Source organism: Pan troglodytes, chromosome 8, assembly GCF_028858775.2.
Source record: "Pan troglodytes isolate AG18354 chromosome 8, NHGRI_mPanTro3-v2.0_pri, whole genome shotgun sequence".
Lineage (NCBI taxonomy): Eukaryota > Metazoa > Chordata > Mammalia > Primates > Hominidae > Pan > Pan troglodytes.
This window is the reverse complement of record NC_072406.2, coordinates 108,149,137-108,174,513: the sequence shown is the minus strand read 5'-3', so window position 1 is coordinate 108,174,513 and position 25,377 is coordinate 108,149,137. Positions and strand designations below refer to the sequence as shown.

The window sequence follows — 25,377 nt, the reverse complement described above, 5'->3', positions numbered from 1 at the left end:
TACCATGTCAAGGCTTCATGGACTTAAGAACTAATAAATTCAGGGTGGTGATGCTTACCTGGGAGGCAGAGGGTGTTATGGGAGGAAAGAGAGTGGTAGTCAGGCAAGGATAGGATAGCAGGTGTCCTTCCCATATGATCCCTGAGCCTGGTCTTTATGCTGTCAACTGACTGTACTTGCTACTTTAAAATCTAAGGGATTGAAAAATGAATGTTGAGTGATTCCTAAACTAACACGATATTAAACCGAGTTCCAGACTACACCAGCCTAATTTTATTTAGTGGCAGACTCTAGCTCTGTTGCGCAGGCTGGAGTGCAGTGGTGTGATCTCAGCTTATTGCAGTCTCCACCTCCTGAGTTCAAGTGATTCCTGTGCCTCAGTCTCCCAAGTAGCTGGGACTACAGGTACGTGCCACTACACCCAGCTAGTTTTTGTACTTTTAGTAGAGACAGGGTTTCACCATGTTGCCCAGGCTGGCTTCAAACTCCTGGCCTCAAGTGATCCGCTGGCCTCAGCCACCCAAAATGCTGGGATTACAGGCATGAGCCACCGTGCGGGCCTCTACTAGCCTAATCGCTGCAAGTGTGCTAGTCTTCAAGTGTGCTAGTCGTATTTATCAAACTAGATGTAAGCTGCTTGAGGCTAGGGAGGCTTTTACCACGTGCCTGAGAGGCAGTTGTTGGTTATAAACTTGCCACATGGGGCTCAGATCACCTCAAGGCAAAGCTACCTGGCCTGGTTTGGAATGCTTGTTCTTTTTCTTAAAGTCAGCCCTAAAGAACATGGTATATTAACTCTTGAGGGCTGCTAAAACCCTGGCACTGTGCCAGAACAAGTGACGATACGATAGTTTTGAGACTAATTTCAAAAATGTTTTTTAAAAAGGCAGTGTAAATTCCTAACCCGCTTGTACAAACCTGTTAAATTTTACTTTTCAAAACAAATTCCATCTGCTAAGGTTTGAGTTGAATTAAGTAGCAAATGATATTTATACTCAGGTAAATAGACCATTCTCACTCACTGTAGACCCTATATTCCTTCTCATAGCTTTAACCATTTTCTGTGTCCCTACTTTTGACATCAAACTTCAGATTTTCTGATGCTTGCATGATTGTTGAATAAATTAGAATCTGTAGTTGCTAACATACTAACAACTGATTTTAAGCTCAAAAAGGCAACAGTGGTGTCCAATATACTTTTGTGGGCTTTAATGCTCAGTATGGAATACGTAATGAACGGATGTTTTATGCCACTAATGGCTATATTCTACATCTTGATGGCTTTTAGTAAATATAATCATGATTCCAAGTCTGAATTACATAATGAGATGGTTCACTAGGGCTGCAAATATACAAGTTTGTATTTAAAACAAAAATACCAAAGCCATTTTACTGAAAACTAGTTTTATTTTAAAATTAAGTGCATAGCACTCATCTAATTCCATTGGTGTAGACTTTAGCACCATACTTGCTATTTGCAATTAATGTCGTAACACAGATACATTTTGGTTTGCAGTCTGTACTTGAGTAGTGTTTATTTAGTGGACTTTGGTAAAGCCCTTCATACATATTAATCTCTTCACAGTACACATTTAATGATGGTCCAGTATTCTCAAAAAAAAAAGCCTACTTTAAAGACTAATCAATAAATTAAACAAAACAAAACCCACACAATGTTCCCCCACCCCCCAAAGCTAGCAGTTGTGAGTTGTATTTATATTGAAACCTAATGTTTTAAAAATAGTTCTGGTTCTCCAACCACCCCATCCCACCCCGGGTATGCAGCAATAGTAATCAATTATTTTATTCTACCCTCCCAAAAGATTATTAATCCAGTGTTCTTTAGCTTTTTAAAATATAAATTGGGAAAGTGTTATTAATAAGCTTTTTTAAAAGGCATATTCTTCTATAACAAGAATGGCATATAAACCAATCAATAAAAGTATTTGACAAGACATTAAGTTACCACAGGCACTGGCTGTTGTTTCAAGTTGGGATCTCTATCCCAATGTCTTACATTCATAGTATTATTGAGGTAGTTAAAATACTGAAAATTGGACTCCAGGTTGCTGGGTTCTGAATGTGAATGTGAAAGATATATTCTCTTTTGAGCCTACTTTCCCCCAAATAATTCAAGTTTTCTTGAGGTAAGAACTACCAAAATCCAATTAGCAGCCTTCTTTAAAAAGGAAAAGTGATGATACTTTCAGAAAACAATTTTCATGCTTAAAAACTGCCATCAGTGAGTGTTCTTACCTGAGTGGTTTTTCATTTTATCTACCAGACTAATAAATCCACATCATGCCCTATGTACTCTAAATATAAAAGTTATTTTCTTTTTAAGGAAAGGATATTTCTCTAAGCATTCATACTGACAGAAGCTACCCGCCCACATTCATCCCCGGGAGCCATCTGGATCAGTCCATCACTGTATTGAGCCCCTTCCCTTCCTGACAAGGCCATTGGCTTGATTACTGAGACTCCTGCTGCATACCCACAACATCTTTATAGTAAGTTTGTCTTCAATGCATATTGTGGCAGTCACATATCTGCCATGCAGTTTTCCCTTCAAGTGCTATCTTAAAAAAAACAAAAAGACACACCTTACTAATTTTTAAACCAGAAAGCTTCCCTTCACCAAATCTTTCTTCTCCCACAGAAAGGAGCACAATGTATACAGTTTATCAGTTATTACAATGACTTTTTAACTTTTTAAGGTTATTCCTCCAAAATGCTTTACCCCCAAACTGCCCTTGCTGTAATGACAATTATTGCTGTTTGCAGTTAATACCGGTACAGTGAAATGTCCCAGGGCAGTTGTAGGGTCAATCCAATGAAAGTAGCTACTGAAATTTAGTCATCAGTTACCTTTGCCTGCTTAGACTGACTAGAGCTGGATTCAAAGGTTGCTTAAAAAACCTGTCTTCCACATAACAAAGTGCTGCTCTAGCACAACCTGAGAACTACCCTGGCCACAGTCCCTTCCAAAATAAACCTACAGGACTTTATTCTAGCACTGACCTCTTACAGTTATGCCATCCCTTGAAATAACTTTTTAAGAATGTCGATTCTGAGTATAAATCACGGATTGCACTGAGATATGCAAAACCTACATATGTATTATGAATCACAGGAACTACCACTTCATTCTGAGCTATAATATTATGTTCTCATTTGAAAACACACCCTAGCAAGCGTATTTTAACCTATGTTATAAAGGTAGTTCACACTATAACATTCCCAAGGCATGTTGCATTACAGTTAAGTGTTTCCAAGTAGTACAAATTCCCTGAGTTAAATGTATTTTAATTCTAAAAATTTGAGGTTGATCACTTAGGGAAAAAAAGAAAAATTATGACCATGATTTAAAAAATAAGATCTTCTCCACCCTTAATTTTAGTATATAAACCCAGATACCTACGCTATTTGTGAGACGAAGTTATATAGAATCATCTAAAAAAATTTTTTTTACTGCACAGATTGGTGTAGCATAACAATTCATGAGTTTAAACTTAGTCAAAAATTCATGTGTAGAACAAAAATAAAAAACTGCAGAATAAAAAAAACCTTTTCAAAAATTAATACTGTAACTTTCCTTCATAAAAGACTGTTTGGCAAGTCCATAGACGAGATAAACATTTAGTCTTTGACTTAGAAGCCAACATTAGGCCCAGATGCTACCACAGGTCAAATCTCAAAATGGCAAATTGAAGTCTGTCCAAATTTTCTGTTGTACTGAATATTTTTGAAATATTTGGACCATCAGCCAGGACTTGAACATTTTTGTCATACAGGGATTTGTTGTAACAGAATTTGACAGACTGTTAATTTGCTTAGTCCTCCCAGGATTCATGGTGCATTAAAAGGGATATTCAGTCTTCCTGATGCTGGTACCTGAAGAGTTCTGATGTCATTTAGATCCCTTTCCTTTTGAACAGAAGTTTACAAAACGCTTACCCATAGCTTCATGTCACAAAGCAGTCTGGGTCGGTTATCAGCTTCACACATAATCACCTTTCAAAACATGGAGTAATACAAGGGTAATGTTCATTTATCTGATAACTCCGGTTATAAGAAACACTCAGACAAGGCTTAACTTCTACTGGTATTGCCAGTGACATCCCAACACCAGTCTGCATGTGCCCAAGGCCCTGAACATTAGTTTGGAAGCCAGCAGGACATGTCTGTAGTGTGTAAGATGAGGTGTGTGTGGTCGATACAATCTGCTGACAGCTTGGTTGTTCTGACGTAGGATGGCGATACTGCAGTGAGGTCTGATGTGTCTGATGGAGATACTGAGGTTGCTGAAAGTGAACTGGCCGTGATGGCTGGGAGGCTGTCTGGAATACACTTAGTTGCGCTGGCTGAGGTCCTGCTTGCCCTCTCTGTTTGTTTGCTTCTTTCACATCATTATCATGAGCGCTGAAACGTGGAGAGAAAGGAAACTATTAAAAATATTACTTGAGAAGAATCTGCAAGAAAATCATGCCCCATCCCCAACTCCTCAACAGCTTCTTCCACCACCACTACCCAGGTAGCAGTCACTGCACCATAATTCCAACAACAGTGAGACCTTGCTTGTGTCCTTCTAAAGCCATTTCCCTTGATGTGAACCTTCCTGCTAGCTTTGAGGATTATTTCCAGTTTGGGAGATGTGTCCATAATAAGCACGTAAGTGTGGCTGCCAATTTGGTAACATCCTGGTGGCCCCCAAAATTCAATGATGTTAGGAATGGGGCAAGGCTGGCCTGGACTGATCTCAGGGTTACAGACTTACAGACACACACAAGCAGCTCCTTTCCTTATCATGTGCCCAGAATTATTCTAACAATGACACCTTCTAACTGGTTAATGGCCAAAAGGGACTCTCCTTCCCTAGAGTTCTGCTCATACATGGGCTTGCTCATGGCAGCAAGTAACTGCTGCCAAAAGCAAATAACCTAGGAACTCTGTGCCTTTCAGAAGCTGTTTTCAGGGCACCTCATACATGAAGAAAACTGTTAATGAGAAAGTACAAACACAAGAATAAAAAGGCTTACATCAACAGTCGTTCAATACACTGCACTAAGAAATCCCAAGAGTAGGCAGTAAGACGATGTAGTCTTGTAGGCCACGTTGGAGAAAGACGAAGTATAATCCTCGAAGAAGCCACACATGCAGCAGCTACTAAAGAAGGTGCATAATTTAGAAAGGCATAATCTGTGGAGACACCAAAAATGAACTTAAGGAACAGAATACACGAGTCACAAGTGCACAAGTCACTTACTGGTATTCACAACAACCCACCTTGCAAAGATACTTCCAGGAAGTAATCTGCATATTTGGCCATGTAGAGTTTAGTCTTTTCCAAGCAAATCATTGGCCAGCCGTCATGAAGATCTGTTTCGTGTACTGCTTCAGAGAGATAATACTCAATGAAATGGGCGGCTGTTGGAAGGCAGAGGTTCCACTGAAAGGTTTCTAATAATATTAGTTCCATATGTAGCAAATTTTGTTTTGTTAATACTAGATTCATATTAGTCATACAACCCAGGCTGTTGAGCTGCTCCAGCTTAGGCACACTGTCTTCTTTTTCTTCAAATTTACCTTATAAGAAAAGGGGATGGGAGGGGAGAGAAAATGTTAGGCAAGTGATCATTACTAGTCTAGTCAGTAAAATGGGATTTGCTGTCTTATTGCCAGGATTTAGATCCAAAGACGTACTTACCTTACACAGATACAATTGTGCCAGAACCCTGTGTTTTCTTTCCCAGTGCCACCATCCCCAACCTTTCCCCAATCCCCTAAAAAAAAAATGCTTGAAATACATAAACATTTTGATCTGTGTTCTAGTATAGAATGGAAATAGTCATGTGCCAGTGAAAAAAATAACTCAATCTCATCAGCTGAATATTTTCAGGAAATTTTTTTTGCAGGTGGGTGGTAGCTGGTAAAATAAATTATTTGATTTTAGAGTAGAAGATAGTTTTTTTTTTTTTTTTTGAGACGGAGTCTCGCTCTGTCGCCCAGGCTGGAGTGCAGTGGCGTGATCTCGGCTCACTGCAAGCTCCACCTCCCGGGTTCACGCCATTCTCCTGCCTCAGCCTCCCGAGTAGCTGGGACTACAGGCGACCGCCACCACGCCTGGCTAATTTTTTGTATTTTTAGTAGAGACGGGGTTTCACCATGTTAGCCAGGATGGTCTTGATCTCTTGACCTTGTGATCTGCCTGCCTCGGCCTCCCAAAGTGCTGGGATTACAGGCGTGAGCCACTGCGCCCCGCCAAGAGGAGAAGATAGTTTTAACAATTGAATGTCATAGCTTTATCTGAAATAAAAAATAGTTAAGCTCCAATTGTTTCATCTTGGCATCAACATAATCTCAATTCCAGAGAGAGACTGGAGGGAAAAACTGGGTGAACATTTAACACAAGCACTATCATTCCACAAAAAGCCCCATCCCCCACTTCTTCTGAATTCAAAACAAAAATCTAGTCTGTTAAAGAAAAAAGGGGCATGGGGGAGATAGTTTATATCTGCTTTTAAATTCCCTTACTGAAAGCAGAATAGGAGTAAAGACAATATGATGGCTGAACATTATTCAAAGGGATTAATTTCTTTTCTGGAAATACCCATCTATAAGGTTTCAGCTATGCATAGCTGAAGAATAAGATTCTCTTTCCAGCCCCAGAATGTTTCTATAGATTATGTACCATCTTACACTTTACTTTCCAAACATGCATTTTACTGTCTCTATATATAAAGGCTTCATTTTAGAAAGTATTTCTAGAACTAATGGCTGGAGAACATTTACAAACTATTAAGTACTACTATGAGTTTCCAGATGCAGCAACAGAACCAGAGTTGTCATCAAGCCTCTTTGGGTCTTTGTTCCATGGTGGTCCACAGAAGAAAGGAAATTATAACTAAAGCTCCTATTACTGTGTTCTATTTTAGATTTAAGGTTTAAAACCATCATATTATGCCTATGCCAGGAGATTCTAAGCTCATGTGTTGTGAAGAATCTAAGCCCAAGGAAGCAGGAGTGATGGCAGAGAGGTGAACTTCCTTAGATCTAAACCACTCTAAATATTGCTGCAGGTAGAAGTTGATCCCAAACTTAAGTAATTCAGACTTGAATCTAGATAGCCCTTCCTAATTAAAATCACATAAAGATCAATTTAACAAGTTTTGCCAATAGCAAATACTTAAAGTTGAAAGCACTAAAGTGGTCTGTATGACATAGTTATCCAGCTTATTGCCTGAAAAAAGAAGAGGAAACCAGTGTTCCTAGTATGAAGTGAAATTCTTCAGAAGGAGAATGACCTAGGAATTTAGTTCAGTGTCTCTGGATGAATCATTACAGCTTTCAAGCACCCTGCCATTTGTGAAGCAACAGCAATACTGGCAGAATACTTCAAAGGAATACTGTAGAAATTAATGAGTTTATTTATATTATGCTTAAAGTTCCTTTGAAGAAATTAATACATCATAATTCAAGGAGCAAGAATGTTTCATATTATCTCCTTGAAATCTTCAACATTGGGAAAAAAAATTGCATATGACCAATTTCACTGCTCAAAAACCAAGGTAGTGAGGTTGGCCAATCCATTTAAGGTCAGATAAGTTAAATCAAACCAAAAATGGAAGCCAAAAGGAAAATTTATGTTTGAATTCCCAAATTTGCACTTCTAGACCAGAACTGACAGATTTCTGTATTATTAAGCATCTATGGGATGTTTATATTTATAAAATATTTGGCTACTACAAGTGTGAAAGACTTTGCATATTGATCTTGCAAAGTTAAGAATAATCTGATTCTGAATAAATAACCATACTTGGGGTTTTAATTCAGGGTTCAAATTTTTTGGAACTTTTCCATTATGTATAGTAATAAATATTCAGATACATGGATATTAAAAGATTTCAAAAAGTGTGATAACGTCAATTGAGTACCTGCATTCCTATCTATAGTTTTTGTTGTGCTCACTGCTATGCATATGTTCATTTTAAGTTTACTTATCCACATTATCACACACAGTTCACAAAGATCAGTTTCTTCAATTGAAAGGAAATAACAGAAGCCATGTGATTATATTGATAAAGGCCCCAAATAGGAAATAAGGGCACAGGAAATTCATATCTGCTTCCCAGAAAATAAAGGATTAGAGGCCACAGAAACAAAAACACTGGGTTGTCTTTCCTTTGTAGGATATGTTCATATCAGCCATGGAAACCAACACATTTTCAAAGCCAGCAGTGAATAGTAGGTATGTGGTAGAGAAGATTTATATACTGAATAGGGCACGGATCAGATGTCACCGAGTGCTCTACCAACCCACATTCTATTTTTTTATTACTAAGTAGGGGGAAAAAAGTCATCCCTAACATACACTAAGAATTATCACAAATTTATAAAATGAATCTAATATAAAAATGGGCAAAGAAAAGAAAAAGGTAATTCATAAAAAAAAATTCTGAGCTCATTAAAAATTGAGATGTAAATTAAACCAACTGTGAGATATAAATTTTCACAGATCAGTAAAAAGCTTTGCTAACCCAGTGTTGGTTGGCAAGGGGAAACAAGCACTTGTTACAAATTGTTACTACTAAAAGCCTCTGTCTCACTTTTCACTTTGTCTTGACTCCAAGATCATTTCTTAGTTATGTAAGATCTTGAGCAAATTATGAGAAATCTTATCTCCAAGATTACTTCCACATGCTCCATAAATGTAATGTTGGTCACAGAAGCCAAGGGAAGCCAGGGCATACATGTGAAAGAGTTGGAATAGGAGAACTTCCCTGGACAAATTAGGGTCCAGTTTGAAATAGGTCAAAACCTTTAGGGTAAAAGAGGCAGGCTAAAGGTAACAGAGCAACTTATGGAGGAATTAATAATTACCATGCTAATCTTTTAATGTTTCAATTTCCTACATGCTTTTAAACATATTACCCCCACTGGATCCCAGAACAACTTTGTAAGGTATCTTTATTTCCATCTTATAAAGAAATAACCTGAGATTCAGGGGTTGTTGAAATTCATATTGCTGATGAGATTCCAACCCAGGGAATCCATCACTATGGTCATTGCTCCAAAACACTACACATAGTTCTCCAATCAGAGCTACACATAGCTCTCCAATCAGAGATAATCTGTAGGCCCTTTCTTCTTCTAATAGTGTAGACATAAGCATTTGCTTCTAGAACTTACAAGGTATGCTCCATCTTTGGCCAAACCACCTACAGCTTCCCATTACAATGAACTCCACAAATTTAAAACAGGAATCAGACACTGAAAATAGTTTATCAGTTTATAAGAATCCTAAGCTCTTCTGCTGTAAAGTTACAGACTAGGGTTGGGGGGCAAGGGTAGAGAGACTGCTGCCTACTAAGGGCTAACCTCTTCAATTCCTGACCCTGGTGTAGAGCTGATAGCTCAAACTCTTTTGAACAACTTGCTACTTGGGAGGAGCAGAAATCCTGAAGAATACCTCACATACATTCCTACTCTCCAGTGCAAAAGGAAGAATGTAAAAGCAATTCTTCCCTCAAGGAAAGGGAAATCAGGAGGCATCAGCAGAAAAAGGAGGGAGGTATCTAGTTCTTTCAGTAATAGGTGATAATTCATATTTGAACCCCAGCAAATACAGATCCTAATGCCTAATTACTGGAAAGAGTCACAAATAACTACATCTTACCACTGATATTAATCCAAATAGTTCAATAAAATAAATTGTTCATGACCTTAAACTAACAGAAATACACAATTTAAAAATAAGAACAATTGAAAACTCCATTCCAACCAACCTAAGATGGTACACAAAGATGACCTTCCCACTTGGCCCACGCTACACTTTAAAAATCACAGGCATAGAGCAGGTGCTAGTGTTAAAATGACAGTGATGGCCACACAGTTACTTTCCATTAATGATACCAAGTTTTTAAAATAATCTAACTTGCATGTCTGATTTCCAGTGACACTCTACTGTCAACTGATTCTATAATAAACATTCTGTACAATAACAAAAATCCATTTTATTTGTGGACTCACACATCTAAACTGTCAAGTGTGAGCTTTTCCAATCTTATACAAACTATTAAACCCCAAAGGGCTTCACAGCCAGTGATTAAACACATACAGTATTACACACATGATTACTTATGAGCATGAAACTTTAATTAGAGGCTAAATTAAAGGTTAATTATAAATGTACAAGCATTACCTCTCTGGCTCCTGGGTAGGGGGATGAGGGATGAGTGAAGTGTCTGAATTTTAGAGAACAGTAGATTAAGGGGAAATGTAGATATTCAGGAAGTAAATGGTATTCTAAGAATTTTGCTCAACGTACATGGGGATGAGACTGGAAAGGTGGCTGGGTCCAGATGAAAGATTCTAAACACTACATTAAGCAGTTTCCACCTTAACATATAGGCAGTGGGAAGTCATGCTGCAGCTGTGTTTTATTTACATTCAGCCTGGTTCTACAATGGATCTGAAATAACTTACAAAGGGACATTCCGGGGACAAAATAAGTAGTTGAGGTCATCAGATCAAAGGAAGAATAAAGGTCAGAAAATAAAATCTGAGAAGAGATTAGTACCAGAAATGATACTACATAGGACTACATTTGGTTTTAGATTTATAAGCAGCCAAGCACAGAAGTGCTAAAGAACTCTGGTGGCATGGATATAGGGGGAATGTTCCTTATTTCATCCCAGCCATATTTGACCCCAAAACCTCAAGGGAGAGTTAGAGGTGAAGATTATCAGTATATCTACATACTACTTTAAGATTCTATTATAATGACATGGATAATACAGAAACTACATTACTGATTTAACTTCAATATCAAATACAATCTTTATCCCTCAAGTGAGAGTTAAAAGTGAAGGTTATCAATACATCTACATACTATAAATTTCATTGTAATAACATGAATATAGAAACTATATTACTGATTCAACTTCCATATCAAATACAATCTTCCACATTATTAAAAGAAAAAAACCACAATTTCAATTCCTTTACGTGCCCTATCTTCAGTGAGAGTACCAACAAGCAATGAAATGAGGTATAGGAAGATGTAAAGAGAAAGAGGGGCCAAAAGATCCACCAGTATATTCTGTACTAAGTAACAAATATGGTTGTATCAGATTGTATCTTGGAGCCTACTACACAGTTGGTCTAATGCATAAGCAAAAGTTTTCACATTTATAGTAGTTGCACATTAACTTTTAGTTCATTAAGCCAACTCATTATTTAGTCAGTAGAAAGTATTCTAATGTAAGAATATGGTACTTTTAAGACAGTTTCTCAACTTTAGCTCCATTGATGTTTTGGGACAGAGAATTTTGTTATGGGAAACTGTCCTGTACACTACCGGATGTTTAGCAGCATCCCAGGCCTCTATGTACTAGATGCTAAAAAAGCATCTCCCACTTTATCACCAGATGTGACAACCAGAACGTCTGTACACGTTGCCAAGTGTTCCCTGTGGGACAAAACTGCTCCTGGTTTAGAACCACTGCTTTAAGACAATGGTTCTCAATTGGAAAGGTAAATCAAAATCACCTTTGGAACTTTTTCAAAAAGTTAAAAAATACCCAGTACCCATTATGTAAATTTTGTCTTAGTAGATCTGGAGTGGCCGAGAATATACGGCTTAGGCACATGTTTTTAACAGGCTCCAAAGCCATTTTTCAATGTCTGGTTAAGAATTATTACACTGAGAAGCACTTTTAACATAAACTTCTTGATACTAGTGAACTGGAATGAATGGGACTTGATGATATTTCACTGAGTTCTACATAAATTTATTTTATTATATAAACATCAGAAATTTCCAGTCATGTAAATCAGATTCATACTTACTTGCTAGAAGCAGGCAGGAAAGCGCAACTAAATGCAGCTGCTGGATAGAGATGTCATAGCGGTCCATAAACAGGTCCAGTAAATAGACAGCAAGATGGCGGGCAGAAGGGCAGAGTGTGAAGCGATTGCTCACAATGGCAATCAAGTCAGCAAAATACCGTCTGAGACTTAACTGAGGGGACTGGCCTTTATAGGAGGGCAACTTCAGCTCCTAAGTCAAAAGGAACAACATTTAGTCTGACCTATCTGTAGGCGTATCCCCACAAGGCAATGACTTAACATTGTTTTTCCAATATATTAGTATTACAAGTGCCTAAAACATATTTTTCTTGACTGGAATACAAAAATGAAAAAGTTAAGTGGAGGGATAATGAATGACATTTAAAACCAAATTTTTCTCCTTACTCTTAACCACTTCTGATGTGAACAATTATAGATGTTCTTGTTTCTTGCTTTCTAGAATGGATACATCCTACAAAGATTTTAAATAAGAGAATCCTGTTTTCCCTACCAGGTGTTTTCAGAAAAACATCCCTGACAAACCAACCACATACCACAAACATGCCCCTACACCTCTCCAAGATGCTCAGAACTTTTGCTTAGAAGGTAATAGATAAGTGGATATGCTGCATACAGTATTATACTTGCAATAGTGTAGAAACCAGTACCTTTCCTCTAGTATCTTCTAATTTTGTTTCCCTTTTAACAGTTTTATGATCTGCCCTTTCCCATCATCCTCTCATACACCTAAAATCACTTCAATCTCAGGACTATATTATATCAACTTGTTTTTTAAAAACTGGAAAAATTCTATACTATTAAAATATTTCCAGAGCATAGAGAAAGATGGAAAGCTTCCAAATTCATTTTATAAGATCAGCATAATACTGATACTAAACCCAACAGGTATCACAATAGAAGAAGTAACAGGGATACGATACCAAAAGCAGAACTTCCCCTACCCTGCAAAAAAAAAAAAAAGAAAAAGAGAAATGGGACTTTAACAAAATTAAAAACTTTTGTTTAACAAAAGATGCTATCAACAGAGTAAAAGGGCAACCTGCAGAATGGATGAAAATATTTATAATCATATCTGATAAGGGGTAAATAGCTAGATTATATAAATAACTTATACAACTGGATAACAACCAAAAAACCTAATTATAAAAATGGGCAAAGGATTTGAATAGACATTTCTCCAAAGAAGATACACACAAATGCCCAACAAATATCATAAAACATGAAAAAGATGTTTGTTCAGCATCATTAATTATTAGGAAATGCAAATCAAAACCACTAACAGCACTTCACACCTAGTTGGATTGCTATTATCAAAAAACAAAACAAAACCAGAAAATCATAAGTGTTAGCTTGAATGTGGAGAAACTGGAATCCTTGTGCATTCCTCGTGGGAATGTAAAATGATGTAGCTGTTACAGATAACAGTATGGCAATCGTCAATAAATTAAACAGAGTTACCACATGATCCAGGTACATACTCAAAAGAACTGAAAGCAGGGACTTGAAGAGAGATTTGTACACACATGTTCAAAACAGGATTACTCACAATAACCAAAAGGTGGAAACAGTGCAAATGCCCACCAGCAGATGAATGGATAAACAAAATGTGGTATATACATGGAGTATTATTCAGCCTTAGAAAATTCTTATAATATACTACATGGTTGAACCTTGGAGACAGTATGCTAAATGAAAAAAGTCATGAAAGAACATTTATTGTATGATTCCACTTAATGAGTTACCTAGAATAGTCCTATTTACAGGGACAAAGTAGAATAGTGGTTATCAGAAGCTAGAGGGTGGGAAATTGGGGAGTAATCGTTCAATGGGTATGGAGTTTCAGTTTGGGAAGATGAAAAAGTTCTAAAGATAGATAGTGGTGACAACAATGCAAATGTACCTAATGTCACTGAACTGTACAGTTAAAAATGGTTAGAATGGTAAGTTTTATGTTATGACAGCTGCTGGCAAGGTTGTGGAGAAAAAGGAACGCTTTTACACTGTTGGTGGGAGTGTAAATTAGTTCAACCATTGTGGAAGACAGTGTGGTGATTCCTCAAAGACCTAGAGGCAGAAATACCCTTTTACCTAGCAATCTCATTACTGGGTATATAACCAAAGGAATATAAATCATTCTACTATAAAGACACATGCATGTGTATGTTCACTGAAGCACTATTCACAAGAGCAAAGACATGGAATCAACCTAAATGCCCATCAATGATAGACTGGATAAAGAAAATGTGGTACATACAGACCATGGAATACTGTGCAGCCATGAAAAGGAACAAGATCACGTCCTTTGCAGAGAGATGGATGGAGCTGGAGGCCATTATCCTTAGCAAACTAATGCAGGAAAAGAAAACCAAATACCACATGTTCTCACTTATAAGTGGGAGCTAAATGATGAGAACACATGGACACATGTTGGGGGGAGCAACACACACTGGGGCCTGTCGGAGGGTGGGGGTGGGAGGAGGAAGAGGATCAGGAAGAATAGCTAGTGGATGCTGGGATTAATACCTAGGTGATGGGATGATCTGTGCAGTAAGCCACCATGGCAAATGTTTACCTATGTAACAAACCTGCACATCCTGCACACGTACCCCTGAACTTAAAAGTTGGGGAAAAAAAGTTTTATGTTGATACATTTTACAATAAACAAAAAAGGGAAGTTATATATTCACCTAACTTAATATTACCTAAGATAAATGGATAAAATAGTCAATGTAATTTAGTAATGTAGCCAAAGAATACATCAATTGTTGTTTTTTGAGACAGGGTCTCCTGTAGCCCAGGCTGGAGTACAGTAGTGCCATCTTGGCTCACTGCACCCTCCACCCCCCAGGCTCAAGCAATCCAACCACCTCAACCTCTGGAGTAGCTGGGACTACAGGTGCTCACTGCCACGCCCAGTTAGTTTCTGTACAACAGGGTCTCGCTATGTTGCCCAGGCTGGTCTCCAGCTCATGGACTCAAGTGATCCACCTGCTTTCAGCCTCCCAAAAGTGTTGAGATTACAGGTGTGAGCCACCATGCCTGGCCAAAAAAATTTTTTTTTTCCACATAAAGGGAAGATGCCGATTTCTCATGTAGTTCCTAGGATTTTTCTTTTCTCCTTAACTGTTTCTTTGGATCTTTACAATGGTGTGAGTGAGTTGCAACTTTACCTTTGCTGCCACCATGTGACATTTATTGAGCATCTCCCATGTAGCAGACACTATACTAACCCAGGCATAAAAGCTGGAAAAACAGTCTCAAGCCTATCTCTAGCAGGTGAATCAAATACAGAGATTATCACACAATATAGTCATCACAGGTTATTATGGCAACACCTAGGAAGAAAATCTAACTTAGCTCAGGGATTAGGGAGTTGGGGAAAAAAGGCAAAACCAGAGCAGGTTTTCCCAAAAAGTGGCCTGAACATGGTCTTAAAGACTCCCTGGGAAACACCTGGAAAACACTGATGGACTTCACTTTCTTAATGTTTCTCACAAAGCTAGAATTGTTCCCATTTGTCATTAAGGCTCCTAAAAACACTTTCCCAAACAGCCTATGACACTAACTATACACAGCAAAATAATGACAAGAAAGGAGACAAAAGGGTGTAAGGTGACAGCTGCTTTGTAGGGGTTTTTTGAGGGAGTGGATAGTTGGCATGATTTCCATTCACTGTCATTTTCACTCTTCCCCAGTAAACACAATGCTAGTCACACCAAATATTTCTCCACAAACCTAGGGCCTAAACATAGAATACCTTCCGCAGTATCTCAATGGCAACTGCCCAAAGGAAGACCTAAATGTGGATGCTCTAAATTATAGATAAGGTTAGACTGTGAAGGCAAGGATCATGTCTCGTTCACTGTTATTGCTCTAACACCTGGCATGATATCATGTATGTCATAAATAATCAACATGTTGAAGAAAAACAGATGACTATCCGACTGAATCACCAATTAATAGCCTGGAATTACCACGTCTTTTCTAGGAGAAAAGTCCATTTTAAGTTTCCTTCAGTGTATTACAAACAGTGGTCTCTCCAGTTCCACAAGTTTAAGTTTTACATATTAATGTAAATTCTTGTATAAAGTGTTGCCAGTAAGAACCATGGTTTGCATAATGCTTAAACATAAAGACAACGCAGGGCAGTAGGCCATAGGTGGCCCAATAAAACTTTTAGTGGCATTCCTTCACACCCTGTGCTACCTTGTCCTCTGATAGTTCATAAGCAACTTGAGTGAGTATAAGGTTGGGTCTTATGCCTTGGATGCTCCAGAAACTAATCCACAAAAGCCTTCAACAAATCTAAATCTAGGAGAAAAAACAAACAAAAAAACAAAGAACCCATGTCCAAACTCAATTGACAAAATGCAGATAATCACTCACGAATTAAAATGATCTACACATAAAATGATTGAAAAGTATGGAAATCACCAAGAAAAACCTTTTAAGTTTCATGCCAATTAAAAAATATACTCTTGGCTGGGCGCAGTGGTTCATGCCTGTAATCCCAGCACTTTAGGAGGCCGAGGCAGGTGGATCACCTGAGGTCAGGTGAAACTCCAACTCAAAAAAAAAGTACTCTTAATATCAACTAATTAATTTCACTACATACCAGAGGGATAAAAAGGCTGACACTTAAAACACTTTTCAAAATATGTGCAACTATATTAATTTTTTTAAAAAAGAAAACATTTCACATTGAAAGATGACATCTGTCAAAAAAAAAGATGAAAAGTGTATCTGGACAATTTTCCAAGAAACTGCTTCACCTCTTTCCTAACTAACACTCCAGAGATCCCATTAGTTAGAATTTTTATGTGGTATAAACCATCTCCTAGGGGGCTGAACTGTATTTTAGTGAATCTAAGAGACTGAATGTCAGAATCAGTAAGTAGCATTTAGAAATCTCAGGCCTAGAAAAGGGTAACAATTTAAGTCAGAATTAGGTTTTCCAATCTACTTGACCTGGTCAGAAACTCAAGATAAAAGTTCATTATCATTCCAGGATCTCAACCCCAAGAGTCAGAATCCTTTTTATTGAAAGAGTCAGCTGTTTTGCTTCTTTCTCAATTTTCTACATTTAACAAATGGCTTTCTTTATCCAAGGTGAAACTGAGTTAAACTAGAGATCATTTTGGATCTGGTCTCTCTTTTGGTTATCGAAGAGGCAGAAATGTCTCATTAATCTGCCTTGCCACATGCAGAGTAAAACCGTTACTTAATAGCAACAATACACAGACTTTGCTTTGTGTTGGAAAAGTATTTTTTTCCAATATCTATTAAGTCTACTTTCTGCCTTTGATATCAGCAGGAAGGGGCAGCCAACTCCCTCCACTTTAGGGCTTTTGAACAGCCCAAATCCTGAGGGGTAAGTGATAAGAAGTTATCACTTAGTGCTTACTATATACCAAGAGCAGTTTCTAAGCACATGTACAGTACTAACTTAAGTTTCACAATCGCCAGAATCATAAGGCACACTCATTATTCCTCATTTTACAGATGAGGAAATCAAGAAACAGAAATTTCACTTGTCCACGTCTCACGGCAAGTTAGCGGAAAGGCTGAGGAGTTTATGTACAAAAGCGACTTAAACTGGCTGCATGCAACGGCAACTCTCGAACAAAGAGGGCTGTTCTGCCCAACAAAAATTCAGTGTATATATCTTTTAAAATACAAGATCAAATTCATGACCCACCTGGAAGTCAGAACGCCCCTTTCCACCTTCCCTGGCCCAACTACCATCTCCCTACTCATTCAGGTTGCAGGTTCTTTTGATACATCCCAGAGAAGGAGCCAAGAAGTTAATTAACCTTGAGCAAATGAGCAAACTCGCCTTTTCTGGCCCGGAAGATAGTAAGTAAAGAACCTGACTAGACCTTCTAGAGAGCCGAGATTCAGAACAACTGGCGCGAGACACAGAAAGAGAAGGCAGGCCGGGCCTCGGAGTTACCTTGTAGCGAAGCGCTTGGTGAATATCGGCGGCCAGCTGTCCTCGCCACCACTGCCCCTCCAGCTCCATGGGACCCGGCGGCGCGCCCAGCCCGACGCGGCAACTCGAGTCTGTAAGACACACCCCAGGCGCGGTCACTGCCGGCTCCCCCGCGACCCTCTGCGCCCCCTCCCCGGGGGGTGTGACCTCAGGCCACCCGGTGTGGCTGCTCATCTTCACTTGACTCTTCCTCAACCCAGCCCGACCCGAGTCGTTTCCCCCAACGCCACACGCGAAGCTGGGTCTGCCCCCGCAGGAAGAGCCGAAGGACTCTGAGACTCACTGCTCGACTGTGTGTCGGGCAAAAGGGGATCCACTCGGGCCCTGAGTTGCCAAAGCGCGGAGCCAGGTGCGAGCTCGGGAAGAGCTGGGGGAGGCCCGGCTGGGGCTCCCTGCGTCGGGGCTGGAGCTCTCCCGCCCTCCCTGAGGAGCGGGGAGAGGTGACACGCTCATAGCCCCGCTGAGGGGAAACGCTCCCATGGCAAAGCCCGGGGGTGAGCGTCTGCCTGGCCGGGGGTCTCCGCGTAGACGTCGGGAGCCTGCTCCTCCCCGGGAGCCCCGAGAAACGCACGTTCCGCGCGGCCTCAGAAAGGGGAACAAAAGGCCGGGCCAGCCAGGCTCTGCGCCTCACCCCGGGAGGGTCCGCTGCCCCACGCCTACCCCAGGCCTGCCGGGCCGCCCGGCCCCACGCTGGCTCCCTTACCCGGAACCGCGGCCCTCACAGCCCCAGCCCCGCCGGCGTGCGGCGGACGCCGGCCCCGCTCATGCTGCGGACAGTCGGCCACTAAGCGCCGGCCTCAGCTAGAGCCCAGCGCCTGGACGCTCGCGCCGCCCATTGTTAAAGGACCGGCAGGCGGCTTCGCATACAAAGCCAGCGCGGGGGCACTTCAGGCCCCGCCGCTGCCAATCTCGTCTCGCGATACAGCGGGGTCGCCCCGAGCCGTCCAATCGGCGGCCGGGCCGGGCCCAGGTGCAGCGCCAGGCGGCGGCGCGGCGGCTCCCGCCTGGGTAGGGTCAGCATCCCGCACGGCGCGGCGTGGCCTGGGCTGGCCTGGCGCTTCGGTTGCCGGGGCGCTCAGCCGCCACCTACTGCGAAGCCGGCCTGATCGCCGGCTGAGGTCGGCAGAGAGCGCCGGAGAAATTGTAAGGTGGATCACTGCAGTGACCAATCCAGTTAGGCCACTCACCTGCTGAGAACCTTCGATGGCTCCTCGATGCCCGCGGAGCAAAGTTCCGACGCCTCAGTTTGGCGTTTAAAAGTCTTCACGGCATGGATTCGGTTTGCCTCACTTCACGTTGCACCAACCGCTTCCATCCCAGGGGCTGCTCCGTGGATCATCAGGCCCTCCAAATGTGCTTTAGCTGTTTCTGCAGCCCCTGAAGCGTTTTTTTTTTCCTGTGAAATTATGCTCTCTTTTTAAGTTCCACCTCAAACTCCACCTTTCTTCTAGAAACCTAATTAATCTCTTCCCCCTCCTTATTTTCGTTGCTGTAGGGATTCCCAAGAGCTTTGAATGAAGACATTTAAGATTACTTCTAGTACCTTGCTTGTCAAACCCATGGTGGATGTAATTAACCATCTGTGCTCGTAAATCAGGAAACTGCAAAACTGTGAGAACACTCCGACGTCAATTGAGGTGACATGGGGGCTGAAATGTGATTAGAGGAAACCTAATCAATTGTATTTTAACCTCTTTGGTGGATTATCACAAAAGAGGTGGATGGTAACCCTAGGACAGTGAGACTGCCCACTTTTCTGAGACTGGAGATCAATCTCTTAATAGTAAAACGTAAATATTTTTAAAACTTCACCCCTTTTACTTTGAATCCTTTGTCCAAAAAGATACATGATGATAAAGAACTACTACAAAGTGATAAATACATGTTATGTGATTCTGGGTGGCATCTTCATCCATTTGAAGATCATCAGCAGACATGTATATGAGCCATACCCTATCCATAGACGATGCTTATACCCAGGAGAGCAGGCCCGCAGGAACCAAAGGCAAGAAAAGGGAAACTCAGAAGCTGAAGTTGGCAGATCCCGGCCTAACCCGACATAGTCCAGGGAGAAGGCTGCCCTGGCCTGTCTCTCAGTTGCAGGATCCTCTAGAGTGAAGGTAGACACATCAGGCTAAAAGCTTCATGCCATTTTTAATGGCATTTAAATAGTGTCTACCTCCTTGGGTTCCATTTCATGACTATTAAACAACTTTATAATAATTTGGCTTCTAAATAACTGTCCAGGGCCTACTTAAGAACACTTTCAGAAAAATGGGGCACAGACTATAATCATTAGTATAAGAAGTAGACTGTATTTATCGCTTCTACTTTGAAAATATTGTTTACTGGGATATATTTGTTCAGAAATCATTATTGTTTTCTGGACTTGCCTTGTGATGAGAAGACTTCAATGTCCATTTCCTTTTATGGATTAATGTTCATTTTACACATATATTTTGCCATAGTGTGTCTTAGATAGTAAATCCTTAAAATGCAAAGTTCAGACTTACTATGATTTATTTAATTCCTTTAGAGCAAGGTGGACACAGTTAAGGTATTTACTTAACTCCTAAAGTCTCTGCTCTCATAGAGTTTTTATTCCACTAGAAATAGAGATACAATGAACAACAACAAAAAAAATATCACATGGTGACAAGTGATGTGAAGAAAAATAAACAGAAAAAAAGGCTAGAAAGTGACCATGGGTGGGCTGGGTGTGGTGGCTCATGCCTGTAATCCCATCACTTTGGGAGGCTGAGGCCAGCAGATTACCTAAGGTCGAGAGTTCGAGAACAGCCTGGCCAACATGGTGAAACCCCGTATCTACTAAAAATACAAAAATTAGCCAGGTGTGGTGGTGGGCGCCTATAATCCCAGCTACTCGGTAGGCTGAGGCAGAAGAATTGCTTGAGGCCGGGAGGCGGTGGTTGCAGTGAGCCGAGATCGCGCCACTATACTCCAGCCTGGGTGACAGAGCCAGACTGTGTCTCGGAAAAAAAAAAAAAAGAAATGGGTGGACTTTGTTTCATGATAAGGTAAGGCATGCAAAGGCCTGAGGGAAGTGAGAGAGTAGGTACGTATCAGGTGGCTGAGCATTCCAGGCCGAGGGAACTGGTACATGCAAAGACTCTAAAGTGAAGGCATGTTTGGAATGAAAATAGAGGCCACTGTATGTCTGGAGTGAAGAGGAGATAGGAAAGACGTTCTAAGTCAAGGAAGCACTGATCACCAACGGTATGAAACAATGGAAGTAAAAAAGGCAGAACATCTATATAAAGGGCAGAATAGGGAAACTGCAGAGTCCATTGTGACTGTAGCATAAGGCACAGGTAGATTTGACAAGAGATGAGGTGGGACCAGATTCTCTGGAAAGCTTCTGTAACTCACAGAACTTTACGCCGTGGAAAAGCACTGATTTTTAATTAAGTTTTTTAAATGAATGCATGAAAAAGGTAGAAGATTTCAAGCCATAGAAGACTATACAGTGACTAGCAAGTTTCTTTCCCTCCCTGGTCCCAGTTTTTTCCAGAGGTGACACCATTACTCTTTTCTTTTGTAGCCTTCCGGGGATATCCAGGTATTTATAACCATGTATATATATATATATATATATATATATATATATATATATATATATATGAAACTCCCTTGCCTCATTTTATGTACAAATGGTAGTATGTTACATGCTTTGTTGTGTACCTAGATTTTGTCATACAGAATATTCCGGCGAACATTCCATAACAGGACATCCAGGATTCCTTTTAATGGCAGCAGCATATTCTACTGGATGCAAAGGCCTGGAAGCCAAAAGCCCTGGGCTCTGGTTCTCGGTTCTTGATTTGTTGCTATTTGTAGTATTCAACTCATTGCAACTACTATTCATATCCACCATCTCTCAGTTACACTTGTACAGTAGTCTCTTAACTGGTCTTATTGCAACTACTCCTGTCCTTCTTGAAAATATTCATCACCTAGTAGTTGGAGTGGTCATAAAAAGGTAAATCACATCTGAGCTTGATAGTCAAGAGTTCCTAGATCACATTTCCAAACTGTTTTAGCATATTGAACAATGTTAAGGATAGTTTTTAAGTCTACTTTATAAAAAATTAGTTCCAGGTATTTGTAATCACAGATATTTGTGATCTGTAATTTATGAAAAATATTCCAAATTTTAAAATGCTATTTAAGATTCTATTTCTGGATAAGATGAATGTGACAGTTAATTTTATGTGTCAACTTGACTGGGCCAAGATTGGGTGCCAGATATTTGGTCAAATATTATTCTGGGTGTGTCTGTGAGAGTGTTTTTGGATGTGATAAACATTTGAATCATGGAGTAAGTAAAGTGGATTGCCCTCCCTAATGTGAGTGGTCCTCATCCAATCAGTTTAAGGCCGGAATAGAATAAAAAGATTGACCCTTTGTCGAGGAAGAGAGAATTCCTGCTGCCCAACTTATTTGAGCTGGGACATAGGTCTTTCCTGGCCTTCAGACTCAAACTGAAACATCAGCTCTTCTTGCATCTTGAGCCTGCCGGTTTTCAGACTGGAACTACCTGTCAGCTCTCCTGGTCTCCAGCTCCTGACAGCAGATCTTGGGACTCCTCAGCCTTTATGATCATGTAAGATATAGATATATAACTACAGATATAGATATAATTCCTTAGTTTATATATCTGTATCTCTGTGTATATGCATATACACATATACACACATATATATGCAGATAGATAGGTAAATACACGCATATGCACATGCACATTCTGTTGGTTCTGTTTCTCTGGAGAACCCTAACACAATGGATTAAGCCAGATTCACCCTGTCTCTCCCACCGAATGTAACTATAAAATCTGGACAGACTGCATGAGCAGCTATTTGAAGACAATGTAAAGTAAATAGTAGCAGGCAACTGGGGAGGAAGACCTTAATTTGAAATATCACCAAACTGGTGGTGAGTTACCCCTTCGTCCTCCAGGATCCTCCAGCCTGGATTCAGGAAGCCTGAAATCTAGAAATGGGCACCAGGGCACAGAAAGGGAGAGCCCTAGGAGAATCCCTTTTGTTATAAGGAACAGCAAAGGAGTCTCCTAATGATCAGAGTGAAGCAATTCCCATTTATTTATTTTTTCTTTCTTTCTTTTCTCTCTCTCCTGCTGTAGCCCCCAGGCATTCTTCAGCAGATTGGTGATAGCCACAACAGTGGTAATAGGGGCCAACAGGTGCCAAAAACTTAGGAAAGGAAAGCCTCTTATCTGATCAGAACAGCTGTGGTTGTTTGTTTTCCTTTGTCTTCCCACTGCCTTACTCTGGATGGAGGTACAATAATGGGAAGTGTGGGCAAAGAGGTGTAACTAAAAACCACAGCTTTATGGCTGGAGAACTGAAAAAGGGAGGCCCAGGGAACTGAAAAGTACTGGGGAGACTGTGGAGAGGGAGGAGCAGCTTTGGAAAATGATCCCACAAAGTGCTTATGAACAACTGGGCTTACCTCTGAGTTGTGCACACATAGATCCACTCTGAAAAGACTAAAAACTCAGAACTGCCCAGAGCAGTGGCTGGCCACTAAGCAGCACACATATGTGACAGATCTGAGTAGCACAGAAAGACTTTGAAAATGGACCTGACATCGAAACCACAACCCACAAAAGGCTAGCCAGAACTTGCAGCCTGAACTCAACCAGATTGGTTCCTGGCTACAACAAAAAACATCAACATTCTCCAAAAGATTTAAGTAAGACGTAGATCTCCTAACATACAGCATATTCAAATTGCCCTGGATACAACCCAAATTACTCAGCGTATGAAGAACAAAAACAAATCTCAATTCTCATGGGAAAGACAATCAACAAACACTAACACTAAGATGACAGAGAATTATTTGACAAGACTTTAAAATAGCTATTATAATAATGCTCCAAGAAGAGAAAACTTTCTTGAAATGAATGGAAAGATAAGAAGTTTCAGCAAATAAATAGAATACATAAAGAAGAAATTAGATGGAAAATTTATAACTAAAAAGATAGAAAAAAACCAAAACTTAAAAACACTCATGGGATGGGCTCATTAGGAGAATGGAGATGTCAGAGTAGTCAGTGAACTTCAAGGTAGATCAATAGAAATAGTACAACCTGAACAAAAGTTGGAAACAAATGAACAGAGACTTGGAGACCTGTGGGATAATACCCAGTGGTCTAATGCTTATGTCATTGGAGTCTCTGAAGGAAAGGAGAAAGAATATGGTACAGAAATATTTGGGAGAATAATGGCTGAAAATTCCTCTAATTTGAGAAAAGACAAAAACAGATTCAGAAACTCAGGTGATGCTAACAAGGATGAACCCAAAGAAATCTATACCCACACACATAATAAAACTGCTAAAAACTAGGCTGGGCACAGTTGCTCAAACCTGTAATACCAGCACTTTGGGAGGCCAAGGTGAGTGGATCACTTGAGGCCAGGAGTTTGAGACCAGCCTGGACAACATGGTGAAACCCCATCTCTACTAAAAATACAAAAATTGGCTGGGCGTGGTGAGGTGCACCTGTTATCCCAGCTACTTGGGAGGCTGAGGCAGGAGAACTGCTGGAACGTAGGAGGTGGAGGTTGCAGTGAGCCAAGATTAAGCCATTGCATTCCATCCTGGGTGACAGAGCAAGACTCTGTCTCAAAAACAAAAACACACACACAAAACCCTTCTAAAAAACTAGAGAAAAAAATTGAAAACAACCAGAGAGAAACAAAACATTACTTATAGGGGAAGAATGAAAAATTCAACGTATGGTGGGTCTCTCACCAGAAACCAAGAAGACCAGAGAGAAATAGAACAAAATTTTTTAAATGCTGAGGTGCCACAGAAAAGAATGAAATCATGTCCTCTGCAGCAACATGGTTGTAGCTGGAGACCATTATCCTAAGTGAATTAATGCAGGAACAGAAAATCAAATATCACATTCTCACAAGTGGGAGCAAAACATTGGGTACTCATGGACATAAAGATGGCAACAATAGACACTGGGTACTACTAGAGCAGGGAGGGAGAGAAGCGGGGAAGGACTGAAAAACTAACTGTTGGTTACTATCCTCACTACCTGAGTGATGGGCTCATTCATATCTGCAACCTCAGCATCATTCAATATATCCATGTAACAAACCTACACATATGCCCCCTTAATCTAAAATAAAGGTTGAAATTTGTTTTTAAGTCCTGAGAGAAAAGAACTGTCAGGCCCAGAATTCTATATCCTGCAAAAATATCATTCAGAAATGAAATTAAAGACATTTGAAGATGAAAGAAAACAAAGACTTGTTGTCAGTAAACCTGCTCTAAAAGAATTGCTAAAGGACATTTTTTAAACAGAAGGGAAATAATACCAGAAGGAAACTTAGCACATCAGGAATGAAGGAAGAACAATAGAGTGATAAATGTTTGGGTAACCATTCTTTTCCACTTGAGTTCTTTAAAATACATTTGATGGTTAAAAGCAAAAATGTGAACATTGTCTTCTAGTGTTT

At 40.1% G+C, this 25,377-nt stretch overlaps 1 protein-coding gene and 1 long non-coding RNA gene across 6 annotated transcripts in view; one reads left to right on the top strand and one right to left on the bottom strand.

The window, feature by feature from the left end:
• LOC104008264 (uncharacterized) overlaps positions 1-25,377 on the top strand; it is a 170,331-nt gene that overhangs the window by 30,924 nt on the left and 114,030 nt on the right. Inside the window, exon 3 of one of the 3 annotated variants that reach the window (XR_010146997.1) lies at positions 19,359-19,492. The exons of the other annotated variants lie outside the window; for them this stretch is intronic. This is a non-coding gene — a long non-coding RNA (uncharacterized LOC104008264). Of the gene's footprint in view, positions 1-19,358; positions 19,493-25,377 lie in introns of those variants that run through there. 3 annotated transcript variants of the gene reach the window in all.
• Positions 1,388-19,259, bottom strand: CCNJ (cyclin J). 3 transcript variants are annotated; one of them, XM_063782062.1, is made up of 6 exons: positions 19,051-19,259; positions 17,825-17,934; positions 11,851-12,061; positions 5,287-5,586; positions 5,040-5,199; positions 1,388-4,422 (listed from the first exon to the last, which is right to left on the bottom strand). In XM_063782062.1, the coding sequence occupies exons 2-6, from the start codon at positions 17,891-17,893 to the stop codon at positions 4,011-4,013; spliced, it is 1,152 nt and encodes a 383-aa protein (XP_063638132.1). In that variant the 5' UTR covers positions 17,894-17,934; positions 19,051-19,259; the 3' UTR covers positions 1,388-4,010. The 3 variants fall into 3 exon arrangements, with proteins under 3 accessions (XP_063638132.1, XP_507947.3, XP_001157826.2); XM_507947.8 differs by lacking the exon at positions 19,051-19,259 and adding an exon at positions 18,567-18,784; XM_001157826.7 differs by lacking the exon at positions 19,051-19,259 and adding an exon at positions 18,567-18,652 and having other exon boundaries at positions 5,040-5,163.